This window comes from Heptranchias perlo, chromosome 5 (assembly GCF_035084215.1).
Source record: "Heptranchias perlo isolate sHepPer1 chromosome 5, sHepPer1.hap1, whole genome shotgun sequence".
Taxonomy (NCBI): Eukaryota; Metazoa; Chordata; class Chondrichthyes; order Hexanchiformes; family Hexanchidae; genus Heptranchias; species Heptranchias perlo.
This window is the reverse complement of record NC_090329.1, coordinates 131,363,017-131,378,666: the sequence shown is the minus strand read 5'-3', so window position 1 is coordinate 131,378,666 and position 15,650 is coordinate 131,363,017. Positions and strand designations below refer to the sequence as shown.

General features: G+C 44.1%; 1 protein-coding gene across 1 annotated transcript in view; it reads left to right on the top strand.

Annotated features, from left to right (window-relative positions):
• LOC137322209 (dynein axonemal heavy chain 8-like) overlaps positions 1 to 15,650 on the top strand; it is a 1,675,662-nt gene extending 1,660,012 nt beyond the window's left edge. Inside the window, exons 98-100 of the mRNA XM_067985325.1 lie at positions 2,397 to 2,586; positions 7,144 to 7,265; positions 15,230 to 15,650. Coding sequence (XP_067841426.1) covers positions 2,397 to 2,586; positions 7,144 to 7,265; positions 15,230 to 15,517 — 600 coding nt within the window. The 3' untranslated portion in view covers positions 15,518 to 15,650. The remainder of the gene's footprint in view (positions 1 to 2,396; positions 2,587 to 7,143; positions 7,266 to 15,229) is intronic.

Here is a 15,650-nt window from a genome sequence, read left to right as displayed (position 1 = left end):
TCCCAGCCAAATATAAGATATGCGATTTGAGAATCTTTCACTCATTCATCTGATGAAGGGGATAATCTCCGAAAGCTTGTGATTTTAAAATAAAATTGTTAGACTATAATCTGGTGTTGTAAGATTCCTTACACTTGTCCACCCCAGTCCATCACCGGCATCTCCACATCATGTCTGTTGAGAGACCTATTACTGTCTGCCGAGAGACTGATTACTGTCTGTTTAGAGACCGATTACTGTCTGCAGAGAGACCAATTGCTGTCTGCTTAGAGACCGATTACTGTCTGTAGAGAGGTCGATTGCTGTCTGCTGAGAGACCGATTACTGTCTGTAGAGAGACCGATTACTGTCTGTTGAGAGATCTATTACTGTCTGTTGAGAGACCTATTACTGTCTGTAGAGAGACCGATTACTGTCTGTAGAGAGACCGATTACTGTCTGCCGAGAGACTGATTACTGTCTGTTGAGAGACTGATTACTGTCTGTTGAGAGACCGATTACTGTCTGTAGAGAGACCGATTACTGTCTGTAGAGAGACCGATTACTGTCTGCCGAGAGACTGATTACTGTCTGTTGAGAGACCGATTACTGTCTGTTGAGAGACCGATTACTGTCTGTGGAGAGACCGATTACTGTCTGTAGACAGACCGATTACTGTCTGCCGAGAGATCGGTTACTGTCTGTAGAGAGACCGATTACTGTCTGTGGAGAGACCTATTACTGTCTGCTGAGAGACCGATTACTGTCTGTTGAGCGACCTATTACTGTCTGCCGAGAGACTGATTACTGTCTGTTGAGAGACCGATTACTGTCTGTTGAGAGACCTATTACTGTCTGCCGAGAGACTGATTACTGTCTGTTGAGAGACCGATTACTGTCTGCTTAGAGACCGATTACTGTCTGTTGAGAGACCGATTACTGTCTGTTGAGAGACCGATTACTGTCTGCTGAGAGACCGATTACTGTCTGCTGAGAGACCGATTACTGTCTGCCGAGAGACTGATTACTGTCTGTTTGGAGACCGATTACTGTCTGCTTAGAGACCGATTACTGTCTGTTGAGAGACCGATTACTGTCTGCCGAGAAATCGATTTCAAAGCCCCCTTATGATGGAAAAAAAACTTTTGCTGGATTGGCTGAGGATGAGCCCACATAGTGGATCACATAGAGGAAGGAGAGGTAGCCAGAAACAGGTTCTTTCCTTCAGTGCCTTTGGTACTCATCCTGTGGCTGCTGCGTTCAGTCCTGCCACCTCTCTTCAGTTCGTACTTAGAATCAGCTGATTTCCCTAGCCCCCCCCCCCGCAACATGCCACCATTTTAATGCAGCAAGGTGGTCAAGGGGTGTTTGGCCTCGATCCCTACTGAATGGAGAGGAAAATCTCTAGCTGTGTTCTTAAAGGTGGCAATCTGGCAGGAGTCTCTCTACCCCATGTTCCCAGCTGCACTGCCGTTACAATGCCCGAGTTAGCAGAGGAAAATCCAGGCCTAAATCTTTTTGCTTTATACAGAATTGTTTAAATAATTTGATTGAAAATCCTTACTGTCTTCCAAAATCTACCAGACATTTCTCCTTATCGCACAATGTGGTGTTGTGAGGAGGTTTAGTTATATGCAGTAGTACACAATGTCAATGAAAATTTAGATACAGAAGCCATTTCTTGTTTGTGTTTGCCTGGCCAGTATCTTCCTGCTAATTAAGTTTCTCATCAATGCATTTATTGTATAAAGAGTAAATTTTAGACAATCTCCAATATGTCAAAAGCTTAAAAGATTCAAAATAAGACAAAACCTGCTGGAAATGCACAGATCGATCAATATTAAGGGGAACTGATAAGGTAGATAGAGAGAAACTATTTCCACTGGTTGGGGAGTTGAGGACTAGGGGACATAGCCTAAAAATTAGAGCCAGGACTTTCAGGAGTGAAGTAGGAAACACTTCTACACACAAAGGATGGTAGAAGTTTGGAACTCTCTTCCACAAATGGCAGTTGATGCTAGCTCAGTAGTTAATGTTAAATCTGAGATTGATAGATTTTTGTTAGCCCCATATCCCTTAATACCTTTGGTTAAGACAGGTGTATGGAGTTAGGGCACAGATCAGCCATGATCTCATTGAATGGCGAACAGGCTCAAGGGGCCTAATGGCCTCCTGCTGTTCCTATCAATCAGCAGCTGAAAGAGAATGACGTCTCGTAGCTGAAACAACCTGTCTTTCTTGTTCAGGTGCTGATCAATCTGCTCCACTGTTTTTTCTTCAGATTTCCAATTATTTGCATTTGTTTCTTTTCATGTCTGTAAAAAAGGTATGCACAGATCGACTGTATTAGTTTATATAATTTGTCTGAAGCTGGATTCTCTATGAAGTGCGAGTGCCCACTGTCTTTCCCGTTGCAGAACTTAACAGATGCCTTGGATAACATATACGATGCCCGTGTCCCTGAGGTATGGAAGAGGATTTCCTGGGATTCTTCTACATTGGGATTTTGGTTCACAGAGTGCCTAGAGAGAAATATGCAATTTTCCTCCTGGATCTATGAGGGCAGGCCCAACGTGTTCTGGATGACAGGGTTCTTTAATCCTCAGGGTAGGTACCAGTAATTTAAAGAGCAGTACACCATGGTACTAATCGTGAAGCAATACTATCCAGAGATGCTTTGCATCATTTACTAATTGCAAATTACAATCGCAGATTAATTCAGTTTGTCACCATCTGATGCAATCTCACAATCAGGATCCACTCTTAAAAAATTATATTCATACAAAGAATTATGATCAACAAAATATCCTTTTTAAAAAAAATTCTTAACAGCAATGAAGATTGCCGTCAATATTTGTGTGTGTCTGTATAAAATTCAGTTCCCTCCCCCATTGGGCTCAGTAACCTTCCTCCCCACAATATCACCATTGGCTCTTTAAACAAACTTTAAAAAACAGAACAAAATGAAAGCAGTATTTCAAACTATATCTGGAGCACTGCGCTCAGTTTTGGGCACCGCACCTCAGGAAGGATATATTGGCCTTGGAAGGGGTGCAGTGCAGATTCACCAGAATGATATCAGGCTGATATCAATCTGCTCACCCCTCAATCTCCTATACGCAAGGTGTTTAAAGGATTAAAAGGATTGGATGGGGTATAGAATCATATAATCATAGAATGATACAGCACAGAAGGATGCCATTCGGCCCATCGTGCCTGTACTGGTTCTTTGGTAGAGCTATCCAATCAGTCCCACTCAACTGCTCTTTCCCCATAGCCCCATAATTTTTTTCCTTTCAAGTATTTATCCAATTCCCTTTTGAAAGTTACCATTGAATCTACTTCCACCACCCTTTCAGGCAGTGCATTCCAGATCACAACAACTCGCTGCGTAAACATTTTTTCCCTCATGTCACCTCTGGTTCTTCTGCCACTCACCATAAATCTGTGTCCTCTGGTTACCAACCTCTGCCACTGGGAACAGTTTCTCCTTATTTACTCTATCAATTGAACACCTCTATTAAATCTCCCCATAAACTTCTCTGCTCTAAGGAAAACTATCCCAGCTTCGCTGGTCTCTCCACATAACTGAAGTCCCTTATCCCTGGCACCATTCTGGTAAATCTCCTCTGTACCCTCTCTATGGCTTGACATCCTTCCTAAAGTGTGGTGCCCAGAATTGAACACAATACTCCAGCTGAGGCCTAACCAGTGTTTTATAAAGGTTTAGCATAACTTCCTTGCTTTTGTATTCTATGTCTCTATTAATAAAGCCCAGGATCCCGTATGCTTTTTTTAAACAGCCTTTTCAACTTGTCCTGCCACCTTCAAAGATTTGTGAACACACACCCCCAGGTTCCAGCACCCCCTTTAAAATTGTAGCATTTAGTTTATATTGCATCTCCTCGTTCTTCCTACCAAAATGTATCACTTCATCTGCCACGTGTCTGCCCATTTCACCAGTCTGTCTCTGTTCTCCTGAAGTCTGTTACTATCCTCCACATTGTTTCATGCATTTCTGAATTTCCTGTCATCTACAAACTATACCCAGATAGGGTATATAGGGAGAAATTATTTCCTCTGGTGGGGAATTAAGAACAAGGGGACATAATCTTAAAATTAGAGTTAGGTCATTCAGAAGCGAAATCAGGACGCACTTTTTCACCCAGTGTAGTGGAACTCTGGAACTCTCTCCCCCAAAAGGCTGTGGATGCTGGGACAATTTGAGCTTTCAAGATTGACATCAATAGATTTTTGTTGGGTAAGGGTATCAAGGGATATGGAGCAAAGGCAGGAAAATGGAATTGAGATGCAGATTAGCCGTGATCTAATTGAATGGCATTGGAGTCTCAAGATGCTGAATTGCCTACTCCTGCTCAAAATGTTCCTAACTAATCTTGTTGATGTTTAAAAAGGGCCCAATTAGTGAGGCTCTCACTTCAAATAAACAGATAGCAGTTTCAATTTCCAAACCAATTTAATTTTTATAAAAACAGAAAATGCTGGAAACACTCAGCAAGTCAGGCACAACATCTGTGGAGAGAAGTGACAAATCAATGTTTCAGGCACTGCCCTTCATCAGAACCAGAAAATATTACAGATGAACAGCTTATAGGAAGCAACAGAGTGAGGGAAAGGGAGGGGGAAGCAAACATATACACAAGAAAAGAAAAAGAGAGGAGCTGCCAAGTATTCGGTGAAGGACAAGAGATAGTTAACTACCAGCCTGATAATAGTGAGTGACAAAAAGATGCATGAGAGAAATTAGAAAAATAAAAGACATATACGAGATCCAGAGACTGTGTGAATAGTTAAAGCAGGTTAGTTAAGTTGAAGAGGGGAAACACGGAAACCTGGTAAAGCGGAGCAGGCTCCAGTGGTCCAGGACTCTGGTGAAAGATAAAGGCCAGTCAACATGAGGGGTACAGAGCACCCTGCATGCAGTGTACCAATGGGGAATCCCCAGTCACCCACTCACTCCCTGAGGTTGTTGAAGTCAATATTAAGACCAGATGGCTGGAATATGCCTGGTAGGAAGATGATGCTGTTCCTCAAGCTTGCACTTGACGATCCGGATTCTTTCCCCTCAGTCTGGTTCAGTAAAAACTGAAGTCAAAAACATTTTAAAGTTCAACACAACTTTAATAGCAGGGTTCTTAGTCTGCAGCATTGATTTGGACTCCTGATAGAGTCCCTCTATGCTGGCAGAGCAAGAACAAGAAACATACAGAAATCCACACGTTTTTATCAATAGGGGTTGGAACATACTTAACGAGGGTCAACACCAATCATAAGCCGGGCATAGGTTGCCATGCGAGGTTACATTATTTCCGGCCAATCATAAATCGTCCATGTGCTGATCATGCTGCTGTTAGACATCAAAGGGGATAACTTCCTCACCTTCCAACTTGGAATGTTCTTCCCTGTCCCTTCTGTTCCTTATCTCCCAACCTGGAATGTCTTTCAACTTTGGCTAAGCTCGTTACCTATATTGATCTGCCATAAACATGGAGACATTCAGACCAGTCCTTGAATCACATCAAAGACTCTACATTGCTAAGACCATGCAAACCTGCTGACTACGCAAACATATGGCCCAGCAGGAGGCCAGGCCACCTGTACCAATCTCAGTTACGAACTAATTAACCCTTTCTAACCATTTTGCATTCTGCTTCTTTGCCACGTAGGCATCTTAATATTTTACTGAAAACTGACCACGTAGGGATTCTCATTCTGACATCTGACATGTCAAACGACATCCTATTGACTGTGACTGTGGTAAACTATCCCTCCTCATCCTTCTCAAACTATCTGCAGCCTTTGACACAGTTGACCACACCATCCTCCTCCAACGTCTCTCCTCTGTTGTCCAGCTGGGTGGGACTGCACTCGCCTGGTTCCATTCTTATCTATCCAGTCGTAGACAGATAATCACCTGCAATGGTTTCTCTTCCCCCTCCAGCACCGTTACCTCTGGAGTCCCCCAGGGATCTATCCTTGGCCCCCTCCTATTTCTCATCTACATGCTGCCCCTCGGTGACATCATCCAAAAACCCTTCCACTGTCTCTCATTTGTCATACTGCTTGTCCGACAGCAAAAATTTCCTCCAACTAAATACTGGGAAGACCAAAGTCCCGTAACCACCAACTCCATCCCTTTCCTCGGCCACTGCCTGAGGCTGAACCAAACATTCGCAACCTTGACTTCCTATTTGATCCCGAGATGAGATTCTGACCATATATCTGCTCCATCACCAATACCGTCTACTTCCACCTCCGTAACATCTCCGCCCTGCCTCAGCTCATCTGCTGCTGAAACTCTCATCCATGCCTTCGTTACCTCTGGACTCGACTATTCCAATACTCTCCTGGCCGGCCTCCCATCTTCCACCCTCCATAAACTTGAGCTCAACCAAAATTCTACTGCCCATATCCTAACTCGCACCAAGTCCCGTTCTCCCATCACCCCTGTGCTCACTGACCTACATTGGCTCCCGGTCCGGGAACGCCTCGATTTTAAAATTTTCATCCTTGTTTTCAAATCCCTCCATGGCCTCGCCCCTCCCTATCTCTGTAACCTCCTCCAGCCCTACAACCCTCAGATCTCTGCGTTCCTCCAATTCTTGCCTCTAATGCATCCTCAATTTTCATCGTTCCATTATTGGCTGCCATGCCTTCAGCTGCCTAAGCCCTAAACTCTGGAATTCCCTCCCTAAACCTCTCCTCCTTTAAGATGCTCCTTGCTCTTTGACCAAGTTTTTTGACACATTATAATATTTCCTTACGTGGCTCGGTGTCCAATTTTGTTTGATAATCGCTCTGTGAAGTGCCTTGGGACGTTTTACTACGTTCAAGGCACTATAAATTGCAAGTTGTTGTCGTTGTTGCAGTGAGCTTCACTGGAACAGTGTAGGTGGCCATGAATTGAGACCGATCCCTGCAGCTACCTATAAATCCAACTGTATTGTGAAAAAATTCAAATCTAAACCTGGAATAAAATTGCCCTGATTCACTTTAGCAGCTGCTTCTAACTGAACAGAACTAACCTGCGACTGTTAGAATTGGTTCGCATTTCATTCCCTATAAAAAGAAGAGAACCAGGTTTTATATTGATTAAATTACATGGAGAAGAAAAGAAATAAACTGCGTTCATTCTGTACACAGGATTCCTAACTGCTATGAGACAGGAAGTAACACGTGCACATAAAGGCTGGGCGCTGGACAGTGTCACTCTACACAACGAAGTAACAAAACTGATGAAAGATGAGGTCAAAATACCACCCCAGGTATGTACAGAGCAATTCATACCATGTAGTTAGTCCCATGGTTGGAAATTTAAATTCAGATTGCATGGAGAGGCGTTGCCTGAGCATTTTGTTCTAGATTTTTAGTTTGTTTTAATAGAGGATCTCAGCAACATGCCACAGGCAGTCATAAGAACATAAGAGAACATAAGAAATTGGAGCAGGAGTAGGCCAATCGGCCTCTCGAGCCTGCTCCGCCATTCAATAAGATCATGGCTGATCTGATCCCAACCACAAATCTAAAGAACACAAGAAGTCGGAGCAGGACCCGGCCACATAGCCCCTGGGCCCTCTCCGCCACCGACAGGGCATTGACCGATCCGAACTCAGCTTCATGTCCAATTTCCTGCCCGCTCCCCATAACCCCTAATTCCCTTTACTTCTAGGAAACTGTCTATTTCTGTTTTAAATTTATCTAATGATGTAGCTTCCACAGCTTCCTGGGGCAGCAAATTCCACAGACCTACCACCCTCTGAGTGAAGAAGTTTCTCCTCATCTCAGTTTTGAAAGAGCAGACCCTTATTCTAAGATTATGCCCCCTAGTTCTAGTTTCACCCATCTTTGGGAACATCCTTACCGCATCCACCCGATCAAGACCCTTCACAATCTTATATGTTTCAATAAGATCGCCTCTCATTCTTCTGAACTCCAATGAGTAGAGTCCCAATCTACTCAACCTCTCCTCATATGTCCGCCCCCTCATCCCCGGGATTAACCGAGTGAACCTTCTTTGTACTGCCTCGAGAGCAAGTATGTCTTTTCTTAAGTATGGAGACCAAAACTGTATGCAGTATTCCAGGTGCGGTCTCACCAATACCTTATATAACTGCAGCAATACCTCCTTGTTTTTATATTCTATCCCCCGAGCAATAAAAGCCAACATTCCGTTGGCTTTCTTGATCACCTGCTGCACCTGCATACCAACTTTTTGATTTTCTTGCACTAGGACCCCCAGATCCCTTTGTACTGCAGTACTTTCCAGTCTCTCGCCATTAAGAAAATAACTTGCTCTCTGATTTTTCCTGCCAAAGTGCATAACCTCACATTTTCCAATATTATATTGCATCTGCCAAATCTCCGCCCACTCACCCAGCCTGTCTATATCCCCTTGCAGGTTTTTTATGTCCTCCTCACTCTCTACTTTCCCTCCCATCTTTGTATCATCTGCAAATTTTGATATGTTGCACTCGGTCCCCTCCTCCAAATCGTTAATATAGATTGTAAAGAGTTGGGGACCCAGCACCGACCCCTGTGGAACACCACTGGTTACTGGTTGCCAGTCCGAAAATGAACCATTTATCCCAACTCTCTGCTTCCTGTTCGATAACCAATCCTCCACCCATGCCAGAATATTACCCCCAATCCCGTGATTTTTTATCTTAAGTAATAATCTTTTATGTGGCACCTTGTCGAATGCCTTCTGGAAGTCTAAATACACTACGTCCACTGGTTCCCCTTTATCCACCCTATACGTTATATCCTCGAAGAACTCAAGCAAATTTGTCAGACATGACTTCCCCTTCATAAAGCCATGCTGACTTTGTCCTATTAAATTATGCTTATCTAAATGTTCCGTTACTGTCTCCTTAATAATAGACTCCAAAATTTTACCCACCACAGATGTTAAGCTAACTGGCCTATAATTTCCAGCCTTCTGCCTACTACCCTTTTTAAATAACGGTGTTACATTAGCAGTTTTCCAATCTGCCGGGACCTCTCCTGAGTCCAGGGAATTTTGGAAAACTATCACCAAAGCATCCACAATCCCTACTGCCACTTCCCTCAAGACCCTAGGATGGAAGCCATCAGGTCCAGGGGATTTATCCGCCTTGAGTCCCATTATTTTACTGAGTACCATCTCTTGAGTGATTTTAATCGTATTTAGCTCCTCCCCCCCGAGAGTCCCCTGTTTGTCCAGTGTTGGGATATTCTTAGTGTCCTCTACTGTAAAGACTGAAACAAAATATTTGTTCAGCATTTTTGCCATCTCCATGTTTCCCACCATTAATTTCCCGGTCTCATCCTCTAAGGGACCTATGTTTGCCTTAGCCACCCTTTTTCTTTTTATATAACTATAGAAACTCTTGCTATCTGTTTTTATATTTTTTGCTAATTTCTTTTCATAATCTAACTTCCCTTTCTTAATCAATCCTTTAGTTACTTTTTGCTGTCTTTTGAAGAATTCCCAATCTTCTATCCTCCCACTAAGTTTGGCTACCTTATATGTCCTTGTTTTTAGTCGGATACTATCCTTGATTTCTTTACTTAGCCACGGGTGGCTGTCATTCCTTTTACACCCTTTTTTCCTCAGTGGAATATATTTATTTTGAAAGTTGTAAAATAACTCCCTAAATGAACACCACTGCTCATGTACCGTCTTACCCTTTAATCTATTTTCCCAGTCCACTTTAATCAATTCCGCTCTCAAAACATCATAGTCTCCTTTATTCAAGCTCAGTACGCTTGTTTCAGAATCAACCTTCTCACCCTCTAATTGGATATGGAATTCAACCATGTTGTGGTCGCTCGTTCCAAGGGGATCCTTAACTAGGACATTATTAATTAATCCTGACTCATTACACAGGACCAGGTCCAAGGTTGCCTGCCCCCTTGTAGGATCAGTTACATACTGCTCAAGAAATCCATCCCTGATGCACTCAATGAACTCGTCCTCAAGGCTGCTCTGCCCAATTTGATTTGTCCAGTTAATATGATAATTAAAATCCCCCATAATTATGGCTGTTCCCTTATTACATGCCCCGACTATCTCCTGATTAATACTTCTTCCAGCAGAGTTGCAACTATTAGGAGGCCTATATACTACGCCCACTAATGTTTTTTTTCCCTTATTATTCCTTATCTCCACCCAAACTGTTTCATTATCTTGATGCTTTGTCCCAATATCATTTCTCTGTATTACAGTGATTCCTTCCTTTATTAACATAGCCACCCCACCTCCCCTTCCTTCCTGCCTGTCCTTCCTGATTGTTAAATACCCTGGCATATTTAATTCCCAGTCGTTGTCACCCTGCAGCCATGTTTCTGTAATGGCCACAAGATCATACCCATACGTAGTTATTTGTGCCGTTAACTCGTCCATTTTATTACGAATGCTACGTGCATTCAGATAAAGAACTTTCAAATCTGTTTTGTGACGCTTAGTTCCTGCTTTTTCCTTTTTTAACACTTTACCTATTACTCCATACCTTCTGTCCCTTCCTGTTACGCTTTCCTCTCTCTCCCTGCTCAGGTTCCCAACCCCCTGCCACTTTAGTTTAAACCCTCCCCAACAGCACTAGCAAACACTCCTCCTAGGACAGCGGTCCCGGCCCTGCCCAGGTGCAGACCGTCCGGTTTGTACTGGTCCCACCTCCCCCAGAACCGTTTCCAGTGTCCCAGGAATTTGAATCCCTCCCCCTTGCACCATTCCTCTAGCCACGTATTCATTTGAAATATCCTCCTATTTCTACTCTGACTAGCACGTGGCACTGGCAGCAATCCTGAGATTACTACCTTTGAGGTCCTATTTTTTAATTTACCTCCTAACTCCCTATATTCTGCTTTTAGGACCTCATCCCCTTTTTTACCTATATCGTTGGTGCCTATGTGCACCACGACAGCTGGCTGTTCGCCCTCCCCCTCCAAAATGTTCTGTAGCCGCTCCGAGACATCCTTGATCCTTGCACCAGGGAGGCAACACACCATCCTGGAGTCTCGGTTGCGGCCGCAGAAACGCCTGTCTATTCCCCTTACAATTGAGTCCCCTATCACTATAGCTCTGCCACTCTTTTTCCTCCCAGCCTGTGCAGCAGAGCTACCCGTGGTGCCAGGAAGTTGGCTGCTGCTGCCTTCCCCTGATAAGTCATCCCCCCCAACAGCATCCAAAGTGGCATATCTGTTTGAGAGGGGGATGGCCACAGGGGACCCCTGCACTACCTGCCTGCATCTCTTACTCTTCCTGGTGGTCACCCATTCACTTCCTGCCTGTATACCCTTTACCTGCGGTGTGACCAACTCGCTAAACGTGCTATCCACGAGTTTCTCTGCATCGCGGATGCTCCACAGTGAGTCCACCCGCAGCTCCAGCTCCGAGATACGATCGGTCAGTAGCTGCAGGTGGACACACTTCCCGCACACATGGTCGGCAGGGACACTGGTAGTGTCCATGACTTCCCACATCTTGCAGGAGGAGCATATCAGATACTGTTATTGAGGTATTGGGGAAGAAATTAGTATGCAACATAAAATGGGCACAAATTTAGCTACCATGGAAGCACGACCGACACTGGCAGCTCCCCCGAATGTGTAGATGAGGTCTGAGGACCAATTCCTGACAATCGTCTAGGTTTGGGCTTCCGATAATGCCAAATCTGAGCCCGATAGTTGGCCCGGATGGAAATCTACCCCACTGTAACTTTAGCACTCAGTTCCCAAGTCAGAGAGCTGACACAGCACCAGAACCCTAACCCATTTCCTCCTGCTACCTCACCTCAATCCACTGAACCTCACCCACCTTCATCTTGTGAGAATATATTTAAAATGTACAAAAAGCTCCAGATTCTCACTTGATGCCAAGTAACATGCTGCAGTTACATTTTACAATGGTAGCCTACAGCTTAGGCAAGTGCTATTTTTCACAGTTGCACAGTTCTGACTTTAACTTCAGTTGCTGACTATTGCCTCCCAGCCACCCAGCTTTTTATATTCAGAGCACCCCACTCTCACTCTCAAATCCTAACATACCCTACCTGCCTGAGCCGCCTTCCTCCCTCCCTCAACCCACCACTCGGTCCCAGCACACTGCTCCCTTCCAGGTCTTGGCCCCTAGCAACAGAGCCGGCAGGAAGAGGTAGAAAATATAGAAAGCATTTATAGCCAGTTTCTCGGGTATTACGACATCTTGAGTTCTTGCTGCAGCTCCTGTGAAGCATCCATGACTGGCAGTTTCCAGTAGCAGTGCTGTGGCTGCTAACTGCTGCTCGAGGTCTGTCGTCCTCATTCTGCTGCCGACTACTCCAGGGGCTGGATTTTCCTCCTGAGCAGGTAAATTGCTGCTGGAGGATCGGGCCGGGACTTCTACCAACCGCACAGTCCCCGAACCCATTTTCCTGGGTCAGGGCTCTTCACAGATGCAGGATGAGCTCCTGGTGGAATCTGTGCAGCTGCGAGGGAGCAAACCTCAGTGACACAGCAGAGGAACACTCACTACAGTACCAGAAGGAGCAGGAGGCTTCATTAAAGTAGGCAGAAGTGCCCTGAAGATTTGTTTTGAAATTTAAGTTTCTTCATAAGTCACGGCCCTCCAGGAACATATATGGGGGCAAAAGAGAGGGAAAGGTGTGGACTACTAGGCCCTCTCCCTCCAACAATGCCATTAGCAGGATTTCCACTACTGCCTAGCATCATGTACTGCCATCCCTCTTCTGATGGTAGCTGGGGTTGGCGGCCTTTGATCAGTTTCCTGTGCTCCACCCCAGTTATTTCAATACAGTGAACTGGTCAAAGGTCAGGCAGCTAAATTCCCTATTGTGGGTGGAGGAAAATTCCCAGAGGCCCTTTAAGGGGCAGGGACCCGGCAGTGGGCTTCCTCACCCACTTCCCTTCTTTTTCCGCTCCTATAGTGTAGGGAAGGAAAATCCAGCATCGGTCTCTATTACAGACCTTGCTCTGCTGCTTCAGTCTCTCCTCCTTATCAGGTACTGTAAAGGGCCATTAACCTTACCGTTCAATAAAAAAATATTTTTTATACTGTATGCGTATATATAAATTTCAGCTCTTCCGAGCAACTATGATCTTTTTGGAATTGTTTCAAGAGTGTTATAATGCCAAGTAAACCCCACAAAGGTTACAATGACTAATACTGTACAGCTTTTTAAACAGTTCCCAAATTGTGTAACATTCATTGTGAGTCCAAGTAGATTCTGGAATGTCATTCCCAAAATTCCAGGGAAAATTCTGGAAACTGAAATTGATTTATTCAGTCACTGTAAACCAGTGACCCAACAATAGCCAGTATCAAATGAAAAAGTAGTGTAGAACTGTGGTCAGTTTCTTAGAACCCATAATTAGAAATGTATGAGTTAATTAAGGACAGACCATAGATTAAAGGCAAGTCATGTTTGACAAATTAGAGTTTTCTGAAGAAGTTCAAAATCATGAACGGTTTTGATAGAGTAAATAAGGAGAAACTGTTTCCAGTGGCAGAAGGGTTGGTAACCGGAGGACACAGATTTAAGGTGATTGGCAAACGAACCAAAGGTGACATGAGGAAACATTTTTCGTTAATGCAGTGAGTTGTTATGATCTGGAATGCACAGGGTGGTGGAAGCGGATTCAGTAGTAACTTTCAAAAGGGGATTTGGTAAATACTTGAAGAGAAAACATTTACAGGGCTATGGGGAAAGAGCAGGAGAGTGGGACTGATTGGAGAGCTCTTTCAAAGAGCTGGCACAGGCCCGATGGCCTCTTCCTGTGCTGTACCTACTATGATACTAAGTGAGGATAGATAAAGTGAATGCAGTAGATGAAGTTTATATGGATTTTCAGAAGGCTTTTGGTAAGTTCTCACAAGAGGCTTGCGAGAAAAATTCTGACTTATAGTATAAGAGGAAATGTTACTGGATAGAGGCATGGATAGAAAGTTGGTTGATGACAGGAAATGTAGGGTATGGGTGATGCTCGGACTGGAGAAGGATTTGAAGTGGTGGAACTCAGTGCTGGGTCCATTTTTGTTCTCAGTATATAAGAGATGATTTGGACTTGGGTATTGGAAACACAATCTATTAGATTTAAGGTGAGAGGGGAGAGATACAAAAGGGTCCAGAGGGGCAATTTTTTCACTCAAAGGGTGGTGAGTGTCTGGAACGAGCTGCCAGAGGCAGTAGTAGAGGCGGGTACAATTTTGTCTTTTAAAAAGCATTTGGACAGTTACATGGGTAAGATGGGTATCGAGGGATATGGGCCAAGTGCAGGCAATTGGGACTAGCTTAGTGGTATAAACTGGGCGACATGGACGTGTTGGGCCAAAGGGCCTGTTTCCATGTTGTAACTTCTATGATTCTATGATTCTATAATCTCAAAATTTGCTGATGACACAAAAAGCGAACAGCGAGGAGGACTGTAAAAGATTTCAAGAAGACAGAGAGCTTAGTAGAATAGGCGGACAGGTAGCAGATGTAATTTAATGTGGAGAAGTCTGAAGTACTACAATTTGGGAGTAAACAAAGAATGAGTATATACTCAATGGAAGGAGACTGGAGAGGGTGGATGAATAGAGAGACCGAGGGATTCAAATACATAATTCCCTGAAAGTGTAAGTGCCGGTAGTTAAAACCATAGAATAGGGCATCAGCAGTTGGGGTGTGGAGGACAGCAGTACAGTAATGATAAATTTGTACAAAATGTTGGTTAGGCCACAGAGTGCAATATTGGGTGCGCCATTATAGAAAGGTCATTAAAGCCACAGTGAGGGTACTGGAATGACACCAGGAATGGGAAACTATGGTTTTAAGAATAGACTTGGGAACTGGTACTATTTCCACAGCAGCAGAGAAGGCCAGGAGATTTGATGGAGGTTTTTAAAAATTACACGGGTTTGCTAGCGAATGCTGATAAATGAATCGAGAAAGACCGTTTCCTCTGGTTGGGGTCAGTGAGGTGAGAGTGTAGGAGAAATTTCTTTACACAGGTTGTTGGAGCTCATATGAAGTGGTTAAGGCAGAGACCATTGAACCTTTTAAGGGAAAATTGGATCAATATTTGACAAAAGGAAGATGAAAGCACGGGCTGAGAGTGGGGCAGCAGCGGTTAGTTTTGGATTGCTCCAGCAAAGAGCTAACAGCAACACGAGGAGACAAATGGCCGCCTTCTGTGCTGTAAACTTCCGTGGTTCTATCTTTCACTCAATGATTTTCTAATGTTCATCCTCTGCATGCTTGCTTGGCAGGAGGGAGTGTACATCCACGGCCTCTACCTGGATGGAGCGGGTTGGGACAGAAGAAATGCCCGACTGACTGAATCTACCGCCAAGGTTCTCTTTACAGTGCTACCCGTCATCTATATATTTGCTATTAATTCCACTGCACCCAAAGACCCCAAACTATACATCTGTCCAGTCTATAAGAAACCACAACGCACAGACCTGACGTTCATCACTGCCATCTGTCTAAAAACACTCCAGCCACCTGACCACTGGATCCTGAGAGGGGCAGCCCTGCTCTGTGACATCAAATAAAACAACAATCGTTTGAGTCGGGCGGAAAATGTGTTTTAGCTCCTGAGATAATTTAACGGTAATGTAGCTGAATTTGAATTTCAAGGCAATAACAACAGCTTGCAATTATATAGCGCCTTATAAATATAGTAGA